At 33.9% G+C, this 24,465-nt stretch overlaps 2 protein-coding genes across 2 annotated transcripts in view; both read right to left on the reverse strand.

Moving 5' to 3' along the window:
• Nucleotides 1–639: 639 nt before the first annotated feature.
• On the reverse strand, nt 640–13,075 carry LOC130051629 (G-protein coupled receptor 6-like). The gene is made up of 2 exons (XM_056153791.1): nt 12,797–13,075; nt 640–2,107 (listed from the first exon to the last, which is right to left on the reverse strand). The coding sequence occupies exon 2, from the start codon at nt 2,094–2,096 to the stop codon at nt 1,176–1,178; it is 921 nt and encodes a 306-aa protein (XP_056009766.1). The 5' UTR covers nt 2,097–2,107; nt 12,797–13,075; the 3' UTR covers nt 640–1,175.
• A 672-nt stretch (nt 13,076–13,747) lies between these two features.
• Nucleotides 13,748–24,465, reverse strand: part of LOC125681749 (adenosine receptor A3-like) — a 59,598-nt gene continuing 48,880 nt past the window's right edge. The window contains exon 3 of the mRNA XM_048921949.2: nt 13,748–16,698. Coding sequence (XP_048777906.1) covers nt 15,707–16,687 — 981 coding nt within the window. The 5' untranslated portion in view covers nt 16,688–16,698 and the 3' untranslated portion in view covers nt 13,748–15,706. The remainder of the gene's footprint in view (nt 16,699–24,465) is intronic.

A 24,465-nucleotide genomic window follows, 5' to 3' on the forward strand; every position in this document is an offset into this window, starting at 1 on the left:
TAACGTCTCGAACTTCTACCACGATCCAGAAATCAGTCACTTCCATCAATCGACAACGTCTGTCAATCGACCACGATCAGCCATATACAAATCTACCATGTTTCAACTATTAATTTAAAGCTTACGAAAAACCGGTCTCTTACAATTCATATAACCCTTTTTAAATGAACTAAACGTTCATTTATGATAAATACACCACGCATTTCTATAACAAACTCGTTATAATATTGAGAATAATATTGATAAATGTAGGTAAACTTATATCAAATTGAGTCAGGCTACTTGTAAGTAAGTTGATGCTACAGGGGTTTCAATGGTCTCGTTTAAAGCCATCTTTACAAATTCCACTCTTTACCTACTGATTTTGACTACGGATTAGTTTGTTTACCTGATCAAGATATAGGGCTCACGGCGGATGTAATCGGTCAACAGGGGATGTTTACTCCTCTTATTTATGGGATCTTTGAGATTGTTCCCTGTTCGTTATTTTCATTTGTTTATTCAACAAACAAGTCCTTACGTTTCAGACAATATATCGATCTTTTAAAGTTGCAAATTTATTGTAAAGTTAATCACTTACTAACCTGTGACATTTTTACACAACGTAAACAATATGCAAATACAGGTACTCTAGGTCCTGCCTCACAACACCACTAAACACCACACATGCATTTCAAGAACACTCAGCACGGAAAGACATAAACCAAGAACACTCAGCTCGGAAAGACATAAACCAAGAACACTCGGCATGGGTAACTGCAAACATCTCTGCGTCCATACCTACATTTGTAAACCAAAACCGCGGACAACATTCAGAATGTATACCACGCCAAACTGACCATGTCTGGAAACGTGTTTAATTCAGATAATTATAGTAACACCCACTACAATATCACTCAGGGAGAATTTGGTTCGTATCCGAGTATGTGCTTAGATAATACGTTTTCACTTCCTTATAGTCCCAAGATGACCAAAGTCTTCCATTATATATTGTTTGTTTCCGCGCACCAAAGGATATCAGAAAATGGGAGAGGTTGTATGTACTTTATGGAAAATCACCTTAGTGATTCAAACAATTAAACATGTACATAAAAGTAAACACATGATCTACATAATTGTATGTGTTAGGAGCGTTCCTAATTAATATCACGCCAGACATAACAGTGTAAGAATTATCAACGACTGCAGCAGCGACACCAGTTTCGCCAAACTGCACGGAAATCTTTCCTATTCAAAGCGTATATTACTGGATTAATGAAAGAGGTGGTAAATCCTAGAAGCAAGAGCGCAAACACCACGTGCGTTGCGTCAATTGCTTGATTGGTGATCCCACACAAAAAGATCATGAAGGAATAAGGCATCCAGCAAATGCTATTCAAAATGGTAATGATCCCTACCAGTTTTGCCAATATGAAGTTGTTTCGCTGTCTCATAGCTGCAGTATGCAATACTTCAATATGTCTGCCATTATGGACCCGCCATGCTTTTCGTAAAATGAAGACGTAGAGGACAAAGCTGACACCAAATCCAACAAACATTGCGGAGGACTTGATAAAATATAGTTCCGAAGGGTAGATATCTTTGAATGCACATTTCATACCACTTTCCCATCGGTTTAGTCCAAGAAATGGCAAGAAACCAATGGCGAATCCACAAAAATAAGAACAACAAATTTGAATATTTACCGATTTCTGTGTATTCCATTCCTTTTGTTTTTCATGCTTGTAAATAGAGAGAAATCTGTCAAATGTCGTGCAAGCCAATAAATTCATGGAAATCAAAGCCATGGTAGAGAAAATTTCGTAGGACAGAAGGCATGGAAATTTCTGAGACAATAAATGATTGGGAACTCTCATGAATACGTTTATTATCATTCCAACGCCAGTAGCAAAGTCTGCGATGGACAATGCCAAAATGAAGCTGACAGTGCGGCTGGTTTTCTTGGATAAATGACAACAGGCACCAATAACCATACCGTTACCAGTTATGATTCCTAAAGACAAGAGAACAGGAACAGCTATGATGCTGTAGTTTATGTACACAGGCTTTCTCTGGATGATGTACTCTGTCGTATTTACGAGAGTCGTCGCATTCATATTGAGGTGTTCTGTAGAAAGATAAATTAGAAAAGTATGTTCATAAAACAAAATTACAAACAGTGGCAATACTTTCAAAGCTTTCTAGGAGCTTTGACTTAGTAGATCATTGGTAGGTGCGCGATTTGATTTTCATTCGCTATTTCAAAGTAAGTCGAAGTATGTAAAATGAAATCGATGGTGGTTACACAATACAATTTTACATTAGAGAAAGAATAATATCGCAAATTTAAACAAGAGACCCACAGGCCTCAACAGTCACATGAATACCATAGCCCATCCAAATATGTAGACCTGTCAGGAAGTCTCATATCTGAATTTAAGCCTCATTCTGGAGTCTTTTGTGCACAACTTTATAATCTTTCTAATTATGCATACAATGCCCATTCAATTATGATAGAAGGAAAGATGAAGTTTGAAGTATTTAATTCAACCCTTATTCATTTGCCCGAATCCGAGTTAGAATAGGTCCTCAGTATCTCTTGCGTGTCGTAAGAGGTGTCTAAATGGGCGGTCCTTCGAATGAGACAGCAAAAACCAAAGCCCCGTGTCACAGCAAGCGTGACTCAATAAAGATCTCTTCTGGCTCAAAGGCCGTAAGCGCCGAGCATACGCCTAAAAATCGCCAAGATGTAGGGCTCACGGCGGGTGTGACCGGTCCACAGGGGATGCTTACTCCACCTATGAACCTGTTCCCACCTCTGGTATATCCAGGGCTCCGTATTTGTCCATTATCATATTTTGTATTCCTCGTGGGAATTACGAGATTGATCACTGTTCATTATAATCACCTCGCATTATTAAGATGCTGGAGTTTCTCATTGACAATATCTTCGTAGCCTTTGGTGAACAGGTTTTTCAACATTCTGTTGGAATTTGTATGGACGCGAATTGCGCTCCGTTTTTATATTCTTACGAGGTAGAATTTATACAAAAGCTTTTACAAAAGGAGAAAATGAATCTCTTGTTGTGGCCCTCAACTCAACAGTTAAATATATCGACGACGTTTATCTATTAACAATAATAATGTTCATTCATATGTCGATTCAATATATCCCAGTAAACTCAAAATAAAATACACCGCCGATTACTCCACCATCATCTTTGTACTTAGATATCTTATTGAATATGGATATTGAAGACAAACTAACAACTCAACTTTATGACATACAGGATGACTTCAGCTTCTCTATCGTCAACTTCCCATTTCTATGTAGCATTATTCTATTATCACTTACATATGGAATATCAAATGATTCGCTATGCAAGAGTTTGTTTTGCATGTGATAGGTTTTTAAATCGAGGCATGCAGACTACTGCCAAACAAGTTGATGTTACAGGAGTTTCAACAGTCTCGTGTAAAGTCAACATTTCGGAAATTCTATTGTTCTTATAACGATTTAGTTTGTCAATACAACCCGTCATTGGGTCAATTGCTGCACGACGTGTTTCATATCAATTGTTAGGTCGTCCTTTACATCCTGATTATGACTACGGATAACTCCGTTTACCTGATCGAGATATAAGGCTAACGGAGGGTGTGACCGGCTCCTAGGCACATACTCCTATCTCCAGTATGTCCAGGATTCCATGTTTGATTAACCCTTAATTTTGTATTCCTTTTAGGAGTACATGTAATCGGGTAACCGGTATGAAATTGATCAATTTTCGTTATTTTCTCTAACTGTATAATTTACTGTCTATACACATAGCACAGTCAGTTACGTTGTCTGGGTGGAAAATTCGAATCTCACGTCTTGTTTACTGTTTGAACTTCAATCATTCTAAACCTTGCAAATTTTGAAAACCTTGGTTATGGTTTTCTACTTTTTCATTTGTATAAAAATATCAACGTCTAATTCATCCTTAAGATCGATGCATTACTTTATCTTTTCGGACTTATATTTGAAAAGGATATTGGCAATGACTGCACTGAAGATGAAAATGACTTAGAAATCAATTTACAAAATGGAATTTTACGATTCTTACAATTACAGTGACGTTTATCAAAAATAAAAACACGATGGTCTTTCAGAGTATTAATATCCACTAAAATTGTTATGATACATGTAATTGATGGCATGTCAAATGTTGCAATATTTGATCTTTTCTATTTGTATTGTATAGAATTTCATCTCTATTATGACTTCTGTGGAAGATTATGCCAGACTATTGGCTAATTATGAAAAGAAACTTAATATCTTGTCATAATGGATAAAAATTATTAGAGGAATATTAAAATCGTGTATTACACACATTAAAACAAAAGCTCGTAACGTCGGTCCTTCAGTGTGTAGTAAACCAGAAGTGATGAAAGAATCAGATAGATTACATAAGGAATATGTTTTGGTTCCAGCTGACAAAACTGGTAACAACATTGTCCTTGTTTGTAGAGCTGATTATTACAACTTCATTAAAGTATTAATTCCACATTTGGTAATCGTACTTATATTCCAACTGCCCTTTCAAAAGATGAAATTGTTCAATATCATGCTTCAGTTTTTAACACATTTAATATCCCAGTCAATGGGACGAATGACTATTAGTTATCGTACCTATACTGTATTGCTAAATTTGACAAAACCCCTTACAACCAAAGATAGATCCAGTAAATGGTTTACCAAGCCCCTCTCTTTGCTCCTCACAAAAATATCAACATTTGTGAAGGAGAAACTTCAAAAACATACCCTATATTCAACCCGGATAACTAATAAATATATTTCACTTTTCACAGCGGGTACACTTTGTTCAGCAGCAAAAACACAAGTATCATATAAATAAAACCATGCAGACCAACTTGTCGATTGTAAAATGATAAAACAAGGTATACGAAAAAATAGCTGTTGTCATGTACAAACTGATGCATGTTTCTAAACTAATGAAACTTTTGTAAAGCTAATACATGTACATTAAAATGGTATTACACATGAAGCTAGTCTGATTATATACATGTTTACATGTATCGTCGCCAATTTTACACACACACACACACACACACACACACACACACACACACACACACACACACACACATATATATATATATAAAGCACAGAAAATTTCACTCCATTTGGATACCCACCTCAGCCCCTACCCGGGGTTCAACTCACGACCTGCGGAACCAACTTTCCTAGCAGCTTGTAAAAGAAAATATTTGTATGAAGAGGGCAATATGCTAGAAAGTATTAGGAAGGCAAATCCAAAATTGTTTTTCTCAAAATTCGCAAAAAAGAAAGCAAACAAAGTAAATGTTTCACTAGAGGATTTACATGGGCATTTTAAATCTTAGGCTTCTGATGTAAACCTCAATCATGAAGATAGTTTAAATACATGTAATGAAGATGATGTTATTTTTGATAGAAGAGAAAATTAATTTAGAAGAAATTGAGGATGCTTTTAAAAGTTTACAGATGGGTAAAAGTCGCGGAAAGGATTGTAATTATAAATGAGTATTTTATTGTGTTTAAAGACATTCTGTTACCGTTTTTACATACCATATTTAATGCAGTGTTTTCCACTGGATATTTTCCTAACATATTATGCACATCGCTTATTGTTGCTATATACAAAAAGGGAAGTACTACTGACCCAGCGAATTACAGAGGAATGAACTTGGTGAGCTGTTTAACGAAACTATTTACTTCAATTTTGAATAAAAGACTTATGTTATGTCATCTCTGACGCACAATTCGGGTTTAGACCGTCTTTAGGAACTTTTGATGCCATTTTTGCCTTGCAAACTGTAATTGATAAATATCTTTCTAAGAAAAGCTGTTATATAGATTTTAAACGGGCGTTTGATTCGGTAGACAGAGCTAAAATGTGGAACAAAATTTCTATGCTAGGTATTAGAGGCAAGCCTCTTTTAAGATTCTTCGATCATTGTACAATAATATTAAGTCATGTGTTCTATTAAATAATATTGGCGTTTTACAAGGGGAGATAATTTATCCCTTTACTTTTTTTCTTTGTACGTAAACGACTGTGAGAGGGACTTTTTGCTTAAGGGCAATACTCCCATCGAGCTACAAGAATTATCTTTATTTCTATCAATGTATGCAGATGATATGGTTACATTAGCCGAATCGGCCTCTGACTTGCAACTTATGTTGAAATTTACACTGAAAAATGGTCTTTAACGGTTAACGTTGAAAAAACAAAAGTATTGGTTTTTAGAAACTGAGGTATTTTACGATCAGACGATAAATGGCTCCATGATAATGAACAAATTGAAGTAGTAAATAAATTGTGTTATCTTGGATTATTGTTGAATTTTGATGGAAAATTTCATGTCACACAAAAACAGTTATCATTACAATGTAAGAAGGCTTTATTTTCACTAAAAAGAAAATGTTCTAATATGAGCTTGAATTTCACAACACTTATATTCTTATTTGATACATATGTAGGAAGCATTGCAAATTATGGATGTGAAGTGTGGGGTGCTCATTCAGCTCCTGATATCGAAAAAGTTCACATGAATTTTTGTAAATGCATACTGGGTTTGAAAAGTGCTACTCCTAATGTAATGATTTATTGTGAATTGGGTAGATTACCATTGCAATGTGTGAGAAAATTACGAATTTTAAAATATTGGTTAAAGCTTTTATCAACAAAAAATTGTATCTTGAAATCATGTTATGACTATATGTGTGATTAAATGAGTTAAACAAAACTGTAAAAATTTGGTAGTAAATCTTAAAGGTGTTTTGTCAAATGTTGGATTGATGAACCTATGGTTAAATCAATGTACTTTGAAGCCACAATACATGTTTGCAGTTGCTAAGCAACGCATTTTTGATAATTGTAAGCAAGCAATACTTTCTGAAATCAACTCTTCCTCAAAATGTAGAATTTATAAACATTTGATTGACCATTTTACTTTGCAATCCTACTTAACTAAAAGAATTCCAATGCAGTATAAAAAGTTTATATGTACGTTAAGATTATCGTCTCACTGGTTAGTTACTGAAACCGGTAGATACAAAACTGTTCCTTTAGAAAGACGTTTATGTCTTTATGTATCTTAGATGTAGAAGATGAGCTTCATTTTTTCTTTTAAGTGTACCTATTACAGTCATTTAAGAATCAAATTTTTGAAAACGTATTATTATATCAGACCCTCTGTCTTTAAATTAATTCAACTTTTATCGACACAGAATGTAAAGGAATTATGTAACTTGGGTAAATTTATTAAGAATTCCTTTGAAATTAGAAATACCGATATATAAGCACAATTTCTATTATTTCTTGACCTTTATATGATTTTAGATTTATTACATTGTATACTATGTCTATAAGCTGTATTTGCTTTTCACTAATTAACAACAACAGCAATCATGTAACCAGCGCGCTTGACCGCTCGACCATCTGGGCAAGTCAATAAATTTGCTTTCGATGACGATGGAAGAGGCAGAGGGGGTTATCGAAATGGAGTGATTGCAGCAATTAAAATAGGTCGGTTCAGTGTGGTTATAGCTATCATACGCACAAGCACATGCAAGTTTCACCACTGTTGAATATATAGGGACCGAAATTTGATAGGCCAATCATCCAGAGAATGAGATCAAATGCAGCATTTGGAAAAAATCTAAATCTAAATGAATGTGTCTTCAATAAAACGTGCAAAAATGTTGCGAATATACTAATAGATGTAGATGAATTTCGGCAATTCTTATACACTCTACAACGATTTACAAACCAAATAGCTAAATAAACTTTCAATGTACATTTAGAAACAAACTTCAGCGTATTTCTGTCTTAATGACAAAATCTAGTTATTTGAAACTTTTTTTCTACCCAGGTATTTTAAGTGACCCCCTTTTAAAATGTACTATGGAATAAATATACTCACTGAAGATACTGAAGTAAGTCTTGGTCCTACACAGACTGATTTAGCACTATGAGTTTTGTATTCAGCCTTTTATTGGAAAATATCGCATGACTATGGAAACCTATTAATGTCACGAATTTTGTTTTGCTTGTAATTATCTAAAACTTTAAGAGAAGATCTCGATGTAATATTTCAATATTACGCAAAAAGATCTCGAAACTACCAAAACAATCCCTCAAAATAAGAATAAAAAGATGTCATATTTTGTGTGAGGGCCTGTATCTGTTACAAAAATTACAGAAACATTAATGAAGACAATTTGTTAGAGGGGTGTGTGTCATGTTTGAAGGTGTTATGTAATATGTGGAAGAAAGCTGATATTCTCGTCTACGATGTGCACATTGTCCTGGTTGTCAAAACTACAATGGAATTAAGCATGCGAGTGGTGAAATGTTGAAAAACGGCGGAAAATTCAACATCTTGAATTCTTTACCAAACTGCATGAACACTCTCAGAAGAGTTATCTAAAAGCATAGACACTTAACGTTTTCACCTGCATCCTGTTTGATCCACTCCTCTAAATGAACAAAAAACAGTCTACAATTCTTCATATTGTTCTATCATCTGTCACCGAGTGAACATCCCTGATAAAGGTCACCAAGACACATTGTATCGCTATTATATTAATATACTAAGAAAAGTAACAAAGACACTGTCCCTAATAAAGGTCACGTAGTACTTAAAGTGATCTAAATTTACACTTTCAACAAGATAAAAGTATCCGGCCATAATCATAAATCGCCTTGAAGGTTTGATTCAATTAAGTTCAGTTTATTAGCACAAAACCATACGGTTTACAGGCATGTAATAAGTACACCACATGCATGTAGAAAAAGTAATAACATTCATCTATTTCATAAGACGTTCACATTAATATGTACACATATAATAATACTGGGAGTACAATGGTGTACACAACACACATTATACCATAAGTTTACTAACATAAGCATATGAACATGCATTATATCATGCATTTGATTATATGCGCTATGATCATACATCATTTTTATGGGCAGTAGCTTTTTTTTAATTGATGTCTGGTATTGATTGAAAGAAATTTGGATTGTCACTGTTTGGTCCATATCCTTTAAAAAAAAATGTTAATTTCCAAAACAAGTAAATCACCATCTTTATCCCTATCATTATTCAATACTATGAGTTCAAAGTTGTTATTGAACAAATTTCAGTGCCTTTGATTGGACGGGAGATATGTAGTCTAAACATCATAGTCTCCAAAAGATCTAACTTGATTATAGTCACCAAGGATAAAATTAGTATCTTGTTAAAAATAAATAGAAAAATTCTTTAGTTTCAATCAATTGCGTCTCTTCTCTTTTCAAGGAATTGTATTGAAGATGGTGCAACTGCACTAATCGCTGATTGCATGGTTAAAGGCCTGTAGGGCATATTTTGATTTGTTAACTTTAGTCATATGATCTTGAACCGAAACTCGTTACCAGACTACATAGAACAGGTTTCTCAAAGTGTTGTACGGTCTGTGTACATGTTTCCTCTAAGTGTCACTTTTATAATTCAGCTTGAAAAAGTAGCGCCGAAAAATACTTGGGTTATTCTTGATATTCTTTGACGTTTACGTAGCCCTTGCTTCTTTCGGAACTCAAGATTAATTCGGATCGCTCTTATCCGTTTCACGTTTACGTAACTTCCGTGATTAGAATTTTGAATGAGATGACTATCGAGTCTTATTTAAGATATTCAAAATGGATAGACAGTTGTTATCAGAGGAACAGAATCATTAAATGAGCCGTTCCTAGCAAAAATGAGTGCTAAAGTGTGAACTGTAGAGAATATCTCTCAAAATATAATATTGATTGTCGTTAAAATATTACAGTAAATCAAAGATGACCATCAACTCGTGATTGGTAATCATGACCTTTTTCTTTACAAGTATGCAAAAGATGATGGCATGTTTTTTTTTTTTATGACGTTTTTTGAAAAAAAAAATGTTGGATAAGATAAGGGTCTTTTTTGCTAGGAACGGCTCATTAATAAAAAAAAAAAAAAGTCGAGAGCGAAGAGGACTCGAAATTCACCTTGTAGGCACTAAGCAGTGCTACTAACTTTCAATCGAAATGAGAAATTGGATGGCATGCAGCCTTGTTATATATTATGAATTTTGAGTTGTAGGATAAGATGATTTTTAAAACGTGGATAGCTTAGTATCTCTGTGGCTCTGATGTAAGTAGATAAACTTATTGAAACACACACACACGCACGCACGCAAATAATGAATATACTGAATGTACAATCAGTCGGGATTCGTGCTGATAAAATGCTAATGAGAACTGAGGGTCTATATAGATACTGTAGAATCTACAAAGATCGCAATCATATATATGACTAATGTTCTATAAGCGCTTCTCAAATATTTTCCACTTCCCACCTCTCATGCCCTGGCTCCGAGATCACCACTTGTACTTTTAAGATGTTTGCTGTGGGGTTGTTTAAAATCTATATTCCCGCGGTAAACCTTCCACGTGCAAAATATATTTGTTGATGTTTTGTTTACATATAAATAACCAATAAGATTATCTATTTACTTATGAATCAAATTTACATACGCCTACAAATACACTGTACAACAAAAATGACTTTTGGATAGACAATGCAATGTAAAGCAGACTCTTTTGTGAAGCGCAACGAGGAAAAGAATTAGGACAGTTGTGATAAGGTCAGTCATCGCCCGAACCTGTCAAACAGAGGGGGGGGGGTATAGGTAAAAACAATATATTTTCTAGCCTTTGTGAATTTTAAAACAACTTTGAACGTGTTTTTCAAAATCTCAGATATATGCATGTGTACAGAAATTGCTTTTTGATATTACGATACTAATGTAAGAGAAGTCAATGAAAGGCGAAGATAACGAACAGTGATCAATCTCATAACTCTCACAAGAAATACAAAACAAGGAGTGGGGCAAACACGGACCCCTGGAGATACCAGAGATGGGATCAGGTATTTAGGAGGAGTAATCATCCCCTGTCGACCGGTCACACCCACTGTGAGCCCTATATCTTAGGTAAACAGAGTAATCCGTAGTCAAAATCAGTGTTCCAAGAAAGGTCTAACAATCGGTATGAAACACGTCAGACAGCAATTGACCCAATGATAGGTTGTATTTCAGCTGAGATGATAACCGAGGGTGGACTCCGTGTCCCCTCATTCGCAGCTTAGTACATCGTTGCTCCAGTAACATATGTTTCCTCACTTCACACCTTCACTTGCATTGCAGATGACAACATTGAAGATTATAGCATGGGAAATAATTCATTGAATTTTTCCAACAATATCACACAAACATCTACTTAAATTTAAGGGGTTTTCCGATCGAGTACCCGCGTACTCTTACATTGGAAAGATTCTTTTTGACTTGATCACCATTAGAAATGCTTTAGAAAACTTACGTTCATACATTGTGTACTCTTATATTATTAATGTATTTGTGACGAGTACCTCCACGGCGCACCAGTAGGTACACAGTGGTAATTCAACGTTAAAATTGTTGTAGAAAAAAAAAATGCTTGAAACGTTTAAAACAACCATAGATCATCGTTGATCTAGCGTTGAAATACCAAAATTGATTAAATGTTCGACATTGATACAACATTGATGGTGCAATATCTTTTTGACGGTGATTTTTGTTAATTCAGGTTGTAATTCACCCATGCTTCCAAACCGATATACTCTACAATACAAACGACCTAGATATTTACTCAATTGTCATGTTCCAAATGGCAATTTCAATTTGATTTTCATCAGAATTAAATGAACGACGGGGTTGAATTTGGTACTTAGGATCTGGCAGCTTTATCCGAAATTGTGTTTTATGCTATTCATGTACATGATCAGAACAGAATCTCGGTAGTTATTGGTTCATTTAGTGTAATATCACCAACAATGTTTTGGATTAATCCCAATGTCCAAGAGACAACAAGATTTATAAAAAGAATTAACGATCAATTTATGTACAATATATATATATATATATATATATATATATATATATATATATATAATATATATAATAATTATTCAGGATTACTACATATATATATGTCTCTTTTTCGGAGTAGAATTTTAAAAAATAAAATCGAAAGATTTTCTAGAAATATTTCGACCGTGTTACCGGTCTTCTTCAGTCGTGTTTATCTGTCATAGCAATGTAACGCAAAACTATATATATATATATATATATATATATATATATATATATATATATAAAGCACTAGAATGACCAACGACATGAACAATTGGAATTGTCAAATTTTCGGGACAACCTGACCCTTCGTCAGGACGTGAAAGGATTATATTATGGAGTAAACACAAATATAATTAACAATAAGCACAATAAGCATATATATATTGTAACGTGTTTTCTAAGGGTTCTTTTCAAAGGATAAAAGAATCTCGTGAACTCTAAATATATATATGGAATTTTCCTCGGGCTCTACTTGGGCCAAAAATTAAATACATAGAATCACTATCATTTACAATGATTATTTTGATTTACTGGGATACTTGTCTCGGGTTCTGTTTTTCTTAAAAATAAACTGGGACACAAGCCGAGGTTCTATTCACACGGTTCTGTAGAGATGGCTGGGCACTTTGCACCTGGTTCTGAAACTAAGTTCCTATTGCTTGTGAGTACTCGGTGCCTCACCCGTATTCAGGATTACTACACTTTGTATCTCACCACAATTCCTTAGTTTGTCTTTCACCAGTGGCTTATATTTCTACCGTAACCTTTCAAATTCTTTTCACTATTAATTTTTTAATAGTTTACCTTCTAATTCTGGCTTCCTTCTACCAACAGCGGGCTGCTTACGAATGATGAATGACGACGACGATGGTGAAGATTTATAGTGCAGACTGCCCAGTAGGGGCCCTGCTACACTTGGTTTGTTGCGGCGAGGCGACAATGGTGGTTGACCCTCGGATCCCCTGGAAACTCGGACGGGTCTTCTTGAAAATCCGGGGATGGTTAAGTCCTCCAGAAGGTGGTGGATGGGTCCATCTCTTCCTAGAGTCGATCGCCCACAGATCCCTACAGTATATTCGGGGGAAGGGCTTCTTGAAGGTAGCTTGCTATTCTTCATCTGTGGTCAGTCGACCCTCATGATGAATGATGAATGCTGCCTCTGCAGCCTCTTATGTAGCAAAGGGTTATACCCATTCAAATAGGGGTAAACAGGATCTCAGACTATTCCATTAGTCTGAGTCACTTCAGTGTTTGGAAGGTATAGGCCCATTGTATAGTTCATTACTCATTACACTATATATAAACTAATATATACAAATAAACTTTCAAGTCATTGCCGGAGGGAATCGACTAGGTACAGTCTACCATATCATAAAAGTACTATCTAGCGTCTCAACATCCCACCACGATCCATTGATTATTCATCAATCCACAACGTCTGTCAATCAACCACGAACAAAGTAAGTAAAGTAAGGAAGTAAATCTTACTGAAAATAGTCACCCTTTTCAAATAATTTTTTTAAAAAATTGTACGTTCATTCATGATAAATACACCAGGCTTTAATCTAACAAACTCATTACAATAGTGAAAACTGTAGTTATATAATGTAGGTAAACTTATAGCAAATCGAGGCAGGTTACTTACAAATAGGTTGATGTTACATGGCTTTCAACAGTATCGTTGAAAGTTAGCATTTCACAAATACTATTCTTTACATACTAATTTTGACTACGGATTACTTCCTTTACCTGATCAAGATATAGGGTTCATGGCGGGTGTGACCGGTCGACAGGGGATGCATATTCCTCCTATACGCTTAATTTCACCTCTGGTATGTCCAGAGATCCGTGTTTGTCCTTCTTTTTTGTATTATTCATAGGATCTGTGAGATTGTTCACTTTTCTTTATCTTCATTTGTTCATACAACAAACATACACTGTATACAATGAAATAAATAAAATTGCTGTCTCTTAAACTTTCAAAAATATCATAAGCTGTGGCATATTTACCTAATGTAAACAGACTATGAATACAAGTGTGCACTAAGTCCTGCCTCACAACGCCACTAAAAAAGCACACTTGCTTCCCAAGAACACCCAGCATGGAAAGACACAAATCTGTTTTTCTTTTTAGTTCTTACAAGTTTATTGTTGTTTCGGATTTCCAGTGTTTCGGCTTAAGCATCACTGAAGAGACATTATTTGTCGAAATGCGCGTCTGGTGCATCAGAATTGGTACCGTATAAGTTTTACAAACTATACCCAAATCACTCATCATGGGTAACTACATATTCCAGGAGCACTCAGCATGCGTATATTCCAACATTTCTGCGTCCAGAATGAATACCACGTCAAACTGACCATGTTCGAAAACTTGTTTAATTCATGTACACAGCTAATTATAGTAACATCCACAACGATATCACAGAGGGAGACCGGTTCGTATCCAAGTGCATACTTTCAGAGAAGGGTAACAATTCCAATGTTCTTTTTAACACCCATGTATAATACATTCATCGTTTAAAAACTGACACATGCGCAATATCATTACAAGACTGCCATATTGCTACCACACTAACCCTTGTAGAAGGCGGAGTTAGTTTTGGGTAGAGTTCAGATGCCACAATACGTCATAAGAGTTGAAACTCTCTACGTTCAATTTCAACTTGTGTAGCTCAAGTTCAAACCCGGGTACGAATCAAAGCCGCCCTCTCTGACGATAACTAGTACAACAAAAATAACCGATAAATCAATAATTCAAATAATGAAGAACATTGACACAAAATACATACAAAGATAAAATTTTCATTGACAGTCAATATAAATTTCTGATATTTTGAAAGCCTAATGCAATGATTTTGTACATTACAGTGTAGATTGTAAAGATATGTTTCAAATGTCGATACTAATTTGATATACATGCAATAATTTAGACTTGGTGTTATAATTATCATTATAGTTTTTATGATATAAATTTCGAATACGCTTATACATATGTTTAAAAAACATTTTCTATTTGATTTTAAGAAATGAAACTTATAATTCTCTATTTGATGATAGTTAGGCTCCGTTTGGCTCAAGTTCAAAATAAATCAACAGAAGTTTGAGAACACAAACATCATACAAACTGGCCACGTATCCATGACAACTGTGCCTTAGGTATGACGTGATGTCTGGATCGAGAATCGAACACGGTCCTTTCGAGAGGTTGTACAACGAGCGTCCTTACCATTAGGCTCCCGTGAAAAATACAATAAATATGTTAGTATCTATGCATTAAAATATTTAGCATCTTAGCCTAGTCATGAGCCATCAAACACTATACTCATGAAAAAAAAAATCGATTTATTGATCTGTATTTCAATATTTTTCAAATGTCTTAGCGTAGTCGGTTCCTTTGACCTCAATCTTATACCCAGGGACTATGAAATTCAAAATTTTGTTACGGGACGCATATTCCATTATAATAATTCACATAGTTTGTCAGTTGGACTTACAAATTAATTTTAATTGATTATTATTTAGGGATGCTGTTTTCCTTTCCCTAAAGTTCTAAGAGGACCGGGGTCTTGAATTTCATTTTTGTGTTTCCGTGCACCAAGATATATCAGAAAATGAGAGGAGATTATATGTACCTTAAGGAAAATCACTTTTGTGATTCAAACAATTACATGTACACATATATATAATAATAAAAACATGATTTACATTTTGTTATGTGGTAGGAGCGCTCCTGACGAATATGACAGCAGGCATAACAGTGTTGGAATTATCAAAAACTGTGCAACAGTGGCACCATTTTCGCCAAACTGCACGAAAATCTGGTCTATTCCAGGCGTATACCACCGGATTAATGAAAGAGTTGGCAAATCCGAGAAGTAAGAACGCAAACTCCAGGTAAGTGACGCCAATTGCTTGATTGGTGATCCCAAATAACAAGGTTATGAAGGAATAAGGCATCCAGCAAATGCTATTTAGGATGGTTATGATCCCTACCAGTTTTGCCAATATGAAGTTGTTTCGCTGTCTCATAGCTGCAGTATGCAATACTTCAATATGTCTGCCATTATGGACCCGCCATGCTTTTCGTAAAATGAAGACGTAGAGGACAAAGCTGACACCAAATCCAACAAACATTGCGGAGGACTTGATAACATACAGTTCCGAAGTGTAGATGTCTTTGAATGCACATTTCATACCACTTTCCCATCGGTTTAGTCCAAGAAATGGCAAGAAACCAATGGCGAATCCACAAATATAAGAACAACAAATTTGAATATTTACCGATTTCTGTGTATTCCATTCCTTATGTTTCTCATACTTGCAAATGGAGAGAAATCTGTCAAATGTCGTGCAAGCCAATAAATTCATAGAAATCAAAGCCATAGTGAAGAACATTTCAAAGGACAGAATGCATGGGAATTTCTGAGATAATATATCCCCGTGTACTCTCATGAATACGTTTATTACCATTCCAACGCCAGTAGCAAAGTCTGCGATGGACAAGGCCAAAATGATGTTGATAGTGCTGCTGTTTTGCTTGAAGAAATGACAGCAGGCGCCAATGACCATGCCATTACCAGCTATGATGCCCAAGGACAAGAGAACAGCAAAGACTGTAGTGCTGTTTATTATGTACCCAGGCTTTCTCTGGATGATGTACTCTGTCGTATTTACGAGGGTTGTCGCATTCATACTGAAGTCTTCTGTAGAAAAACAAATTAGAAAAATGTGTTTATAAAAAACTACTAATAGTGGTGATAATTTCAAAGCAGTTTAGGAGCTTAAACGTTGTAGTTTATTATCAGCTGTACAAAAATAACAAACACTGCGTCATTTGTAACAATATTACCTTTCTCTGTTTAAGGGTGTGGTCTCACGATTTGATTTTCATTCGACTTTTCAAGGTAAGTCTAATGAAGTCTAATGGTGAAGTGGTCACATAATATTATTTCATATTTGCAAAAAATGGTATCGCAAATTAAACAAAAGAGAGTTCCTCATAATTATATGATGAAATGCGAAGATAATGAACAGTGATCAATCGCATAACTCTTATACGCAATGCAAAATAGAGAGTTGGGCAAACACGGACCCCTGGATATACCAGAGGTGGTATCAGGTGCTTAGGAGGAGTAAGCATCCCCTGTCGACCGGTCACACCCACCGTGAGCCCTATATCTTGATCAGGTAAACGGAGTTATCCGTAATGAAAATCAGTGTTAAGAACGCCAAACAATGGGCATGAAACACGTCAGACAGCATTTGACCCAATGATGGGTTCTATTGGCAAACTAAATCGTTATAACCACCATAGAATTTGCGAAATGCTGATTTTAATCGAGACTGTTGGAACCCCTGCACCATCAACTTGTTTGTCAGTAGCCTGCTTCGATTTAAAAACTGACCATACGGAGAACACGATCTTGCGTATCGAATTAGTTGAGAGATGTAAACACCATATGCAGGTGATAATGGAATATTGCTACATGAATATCGGAAGTTGACGATGGAGAAGTTGAAATCGTCCCGTTTGTAATAAAGTTGAGTTGTTAGTTTGCCATATTAAAACCAAAGTACGTACCATCTATCCTCGAGTGTTTAGTAAACCAGAAGTGATAAAAGAATTCGATAGGTTACACGAGGAATATGTTTTGGTTCCAGCTGACAAAGCTTGTAACAACATTGTCTTTGTTTGTAAGGATCATTATTAAAACTGTATTTTAAATAAACTTGGCATTAATTCCACTTTTGGTAATTGTACTTATAGTCCAACTGCCCTTTAAAAACATGAAATTCTTCAAAACCATGCTTCAGTTTTAGACACATTTAATATCCCAGACAATGAGTAGGGTGAATCTGAGTTACCGTGGCTATACTGGATTCCTAAACTACATAAAAACCCTTACAAACAAAGATACATTGCTGGATCCAGTAAGTGCTTTACCAAGCCCCTATCTTTGCTCCTCACCAAAATATTAACAGCTGTGAAAGAGAAACTTCAAACTTACTGTGCAACTACATAAGCCAGAAGTGGTGTCAATCAAATGTGGATTCTAAACTTTTAGTAAACTTGAAATCGCCAAACTTTTCCCAAATCAATAACATCAAAATCTATGACTTTTAAACTCTTTACACTACCATTTCTCACTATGAATTAAAGACTAGACTTTTTGACATCATACACAGTTGCGTCTTCAACAAAAATAGAAGTATATAAAGTTTTTGCCATAAAGAATCTATATAAAAATATAAAAAGCTTTACCTTAAATACTTCAAGAGACATCGATTAGGTCAGGAATTTTAAAGTAAGTCAAGATTAGAAGACAAAATGCGATTGTATCACAAAGTTTTTAAAAAAAGAATCTATAATATATAAAATATGAAATTCCTACCATGAATAGTTCTCAAGATATTCAACAAGCTATGTTTTCTTAAAAGTAGGTCATATTTCAAGGTTAACGGTCATAGTATGAAACGAAATGTCATGCTGCAAGGTGAAGATAACGAACAGTGATCAATCTCATAACTCCTACAAGCAATACAAAATAGATCGTTATTGTGTATATTCATGAAGGATGCTATAAAGAACTTATTTATAGAAAATGAAAGCCCTACCTGAAATACATATGCAGTACAGGAAATGTTGAATACGTTAGTAGATCTAGTTTTTTTTTTTTTTTTTAAAGAAGTAGGCCAAACTTCAAGATCAAAAGATCAATCACAATTGTTACAAGGTCTTGCCATAACGAATATATACGAAATATGAAAGTAAATTTATTGAAATTTTTAGTGATTTGTTTCCACGCATGATCAAACAAGAGACGCACACGCCTTATCAGTCACCTGCGTAGTGTCACTATAAAGTAGTAGTAACGCTACAAAGTATCACTATGGAATCTATAATAGTTTTCCTGTTCAGCATATCTAGGCTAAATTCTCATATTCAGCAGCAGTATAAAACAAGATTGGTTCTATCAAAATAACACAAAGGCCCCCAGAAGTGTTCATACTGATGAAAGACTTTACACAATATGATTATCTTGCAGAAACACTATATGACTATTTTGGATCCGCCCTAGAGTCAGAACCCGTGGGTTGTAAAATTCATTCCTTTCTGATTTTTTTAAAACATGCCTTCGGTTTTTATACAGTATCAGAAAAATTAAAGTAGTCTTTCAATAGAATCAAAACCCTTCTCTGAAATAAATATGAACTATAAACGTATACTTCAGAAAGAAAGAGGTGATTATTATGCTGATAAATGTAGTGGAGCATACATACGCTCTAGATCTGTATGGATAGAAAAGGGAGAAAAAAGCTCATCTTACTTTCTAAACCTTGAAAAAAGACAGCAATCAAATAATACGATCAATAAGATAAAAGACGAAAATGGAGTAGAATATACACACACCACAGGAATAATGGACTGTCTAATTAAATTGTATAAAACATTATATACGAGTAACGATAAAGATAATGTGAATATTCAAAACTATCTTGAGAACATTAACTGTAAAATTATTACGAACAGTGAAAGGAAAATGTGTGACGATATACCAAGTATACATGAATGCAAAATGGCAGTTGATAATATGAAAAATAATAAGTCTCCAGGGCAAGATGGTATACCAGCAGAATTCTACAAAGGTTTTTGGAATGATATCAAGGATGTTTATTATATGTCTTTACTTAAAAGTATAGAAATAGGAAAATTACAATTTTATCAAAGAAACGCAATAATTTCATTAATCTATAAAAAGGGAGAAAAAGATAATCCAAAAAATTATGGACCTATAAGCTTAACTAATACTGATTACAAGATATTTGCTCATGTATTAGCTCATCGTTTACAAAATATAGCGTGTAAAGTAATTGGACGTGAACAAAGTGCTTACATTAAAGTTCGATAAATTGGAGAAAACGCAAGACTAATCTTAGATGTTTTTGAATATTACTTGCAAAATGAATTAGATGGAATATTACTGTTTCTTGATTTCGAAAAAGCCTTTGATTCAATTCATTACAATTTCATGTTTAAAACGTTAGATAAGTTTAACTTTGGAGATAAATTTATCGGAATGATAAAAACTCTCTATAATAGTCCTGTCTTTAGAATTAAAAATAATGGGTGGATTTCAAAATCATGTGCAATGCAAAGAGGAATTCGACAGGGATGTCCATTATCTGCTTTACTATTCGTATTTGTAATTGAAATATTAGCTATACAAATAAAACATGACAACGATATAAAAGGACTGCCATTACAAAAAGATACTACATTTAATGACAATAACGATATCAAAATTGCTGAACATGCAGATGATTGTACTAACATGTTAAAGGACACAGACTCTTTGAAAAAATTACTGGACTTTAGTAATGTCGCAGGACCTAAACTAAACTTAGAAAAAACAGAGTGCTTATTAACAGGCTCATACATAGATATGTATTCAAATTACTTGTATATTCATGGTGTAAAAATTACAAGAAACTGCATAAAATCACTTGGTATTTACCTGGGACATGATAAAATTGAATTTTACGAAAAGAATTGGACAAGCAAACAGGAGAAGTTAGAAAAAATACTAAGTGTTTGGAAAAGGCGGGATCTTACAATATTTGGAAAATGCACAATAATTAATACACTGGCAATCTCTAACATACTATATAATGCTTTTATTTTAGAAAATCCTAAAGATGAATTTTTCAAAAATGTTTCAAAGCTACTATTTAACTTTATTTGAAAAAAACGAGACAGAATTAAAAGAAATACACTTATAGGCAAAATTGAGCAAGGTGGTATTGGTATAATTGATATCGAAAGTAAATTTTATGCTGCCAAAGCATCATGGATAAGTAGAATATTAGATGTAGAAAGTGTTACACATAGAACGCTCAATAATATTTTGCAGCAATATAATATCTCTATTTTTGATGTTTTAAAAACGTCTGAGAATAACTTTTTAGATTCAATTTTTTTTCAAAATGTTAAAACTTCCCCTTTTCTATGGAATTATATTTTCAGCTTTTAATAAATCCAAAAAGCCACTGGACATAAAAACTTTAAAGAGAGACGAATTCCTTAGTCAGTTTATCTGGAACAACAGACTCTTTCAATATGAATCAAAAACATTGTGTTTTGAAAATTGGATACAAAGTGGAATTTTATATATTAAAGATATTTTTGATGAAAATGGCGAAATGCATACTATAATGTACTTTGCAAATAAATTGAGAAAGAGAAATAACATTTTTTGTGAATATATTTTGCTTAAAAAGGCAATTAAAATCTATAAAGAAAAAATTGACTGTAATTATTCAAAATACATTAATATAAAACCTGATGTACATTTTTTGTTTAGAAATGATGTTGTAAAATCAGTTAAAAATGTTAAAAGTAAATTTTCCTACTCGGTGTTTATAAATATTAAGTTTCAAAAACCATTGTATGAAAATAGATGGAAAAAAATGTTTGAATATCAGTTATTCTAGTTGGAAAAATGTCTATATCACAAAAATTAAAAAAGTGTATGAAAAAAGAATATCAGAATTTAACTATAAACTACTAAATTGTACTTTGAACAATAATGTATATGTAAGCAAATGGAACAAAGACGTGTTTCCATTATGTGAAAGATGCAATGTAGATGAAGACATAAAACATTTTTTGTTTGAATGTAAAATTGTTAAACATATTTGGGAGAAAATTAGCTCCTTTTTGAAGTTTGAAATTACATGGAAAACTATTGTACTCGGATACTATAATGAAATCAGCGAAAAAACATCTCTTTGAATAACCTTGTATCTTTTATAAGTTTTTCTATATATAAATATGAAATGAAATTTAGACTACAGAAGGAGAAAATGTTGGAGCAAGATCTCGTACATAAACTTAAATATGAAATTCTTATTCAGAATATGGTAGTTGCCAATATTGGCAAGAATAGACACGATTTTTATAAGAGTGCAGGAAACTGTTTGTAATTTTGAAATGAATATATTCTGATAGATAGGCATTGTGAGATGGATTTTTGATATGCATTATGAAATGAAATTTCATAATTTCTATGATTGTTGTGATGTATAATTTATGCATTAAGAAATGAAGTTTTGTGATTTTTCCCCCTGATGCATGGTGGATTTTATTTTGATGTATATATGAAATACACTATGATTAATATGATGTATGTACATTACAATTTTCTTATGCATGATATGTATTTTGAAATGCATCACTATTATTATTATGTATGCATGATATGAAATGAAAAAAAAAAAATGAATTTTTCTGATCTTTCTGATGTATGATATGCATTATGATTGTTATGATGTATGTTTGCATTATGAAATAAGTATTTTAAATAAAAGATAAAAAAGAAAGAAAAAAGTAGTCTTTCAAACGATAGACAATAATCAATCTGACTATTCTGTCCCACCCTCATACCCTACCCCTGAGATAGTGAAAATTACAATTTTGATAAATTATCACATGTTCCTTTAAAATATCAATCTAGGTTTAATTTAGTACCAATAATTCAAAGAACGTGTTATAGTTTTACATTTAAACACTACATGACAAGTTTGACTCGAACCTGGAGTTAGAACCTCTACCCTAGGGATCATGCAATTTACAATTTTGGTAGAGACCTTTTTGCTCTAGCATCACATGATATTTAGTTTTTCTCATAGATTTGCAGTTGTAGAGAAGACTTTTTTTAAAAGATCAATATTTTGCAGGTTTTGCCCCAACCTAAGGTCCCGGGTTACAGGAGTCATGACATTGATTTATATGTGCCATTTGTTCCAAAGATGCTTCATACCAAATTTGAAAAGAAATTGTTTGCGCACGATGAACGTCGGCGTACGCTGATCAATAGCAATAGGACATCCAAGATTATATGAGTCAAATCCCGAATTAATCAAATTCTGCAAATGATTTTGATGAATATTTCATACCTTTAATTGTTCAACTCTCGCAAATCATATGAACGTTTCATCTGTTGAATTTTTCACCTCTTGTAAATGATGGGATGTTTCATATAGTAGGAAAATATGTTTGGAATTTTTGGTATTAAATTTATGAAACAGCAACACAAGAAATTTAGAATACAACGATATCAAACCTCAACCGTGCGCAACTTTTTGTGTCGTAAATCGAAGGTTTTTATAAGGGGTAGATCTGTATCTCTCTCATCTGTTCCAATATTTTCTCAGAGAGCTACAGTTCTGCAGCTAACTGCGAGCGAGCTATCAGACATTCCCCCCCATGGTAATTTCCACACTTATTTAAAATCAGATAAAATTTTCTTTTGCTTCATAGATCTCTTTGAATTCCGTTCAAGATTAGAAATACTCTAACCCATTTAATTGAAAAAGAGAGATGTTTATTATAAACCATTAAATCCCTACACCAAACAAACACATTCAAGTAATCTTTTCCAAGACATTCACATAATGGTTAATTCCTTTTTATAGCGATATGTAGTTATAATTTTGGTGTGGAATTACACTCCAAATCCAGAAGTATAATTGCAAGTGGTACGGTTAAATTACCCACATGTTGACTGTGAGCGATCTACCTGACATTAACCACATGGTAATTTTCCCTTGACGTCATCTTATGATCAAGTTACACACCTTTTTTTTTATATATAGATATCTACTAACCTGTGCATGCAAAGGTTAAAATAAGATAATCATAGTGATTTGAAAGTACATAGCAGATATAGGACTTTCGAAGCCTTAATTGAATAAAAACAGAAACTACATGGACCATCAAGGGGATTTACTATGATTGTTTTTTTAGACGGTGGCTATTTATAGCCACTGTGTTATCCTATCCCTTCAGTGCTTCAGTAGGCGTTAATGCATATACACAGGGAACCTAGCGGTAGAATTTTGCAGGCAAAAAATCGTGAAAATGAAGTTTTTATTATCAAAATTATATGTGTATGATTGTAAACAGTCTCTGAAAAGCTTTTTCAATAACATTTAGTGCTATAGACGCGAATATAACCCGCAAATACTGGTATGTTATATTACTCGATTCATGGAAATGCATAAGATAACTAGTCGGCGCCTTTGAAGTTGCAGTTTCTCTGCCGAGCTCTCCGTAGAAGACGACATGTCCACTGAATGTCCCGGTGTGTTTTCACGGCATCACACGGTTTATGAAATTTTATGTTCAATGGATATAATGCACAGTTCATTCTTTATTACAACATACTATTAAAAGATTGATTATTTAAAGAATAAAGATCTATTTTACATAAGCAATTGTGAATGGGGGTTCTTGTTTCAACTTTCTTTTTGATATTAATTGCCGTTGGTCTTTGTACCATAGTTATGATTTGTTTGTTGGTTTGTTTATCTAATTAAGGGTACCAAGAACGATGTTTGAACAAATGCTTCAATTTACCAAACCCATCGGATCAAGTCCACATGCAGCGTTTGAAATAACCGTGCGCCCT

Source organism: Ostrea edulis, chromosome 2, assembly GCF_947568905.1.
Source record: "Ostrea edulis chromosome 2, xbOstEdul1.1, whole genome shotgun sequence".
NCBI lineage: Eukaryota > Metazoa > Mollusca > Bivalvia > Ostreida > Ostreidae > Ostrea > Ostrea edulis.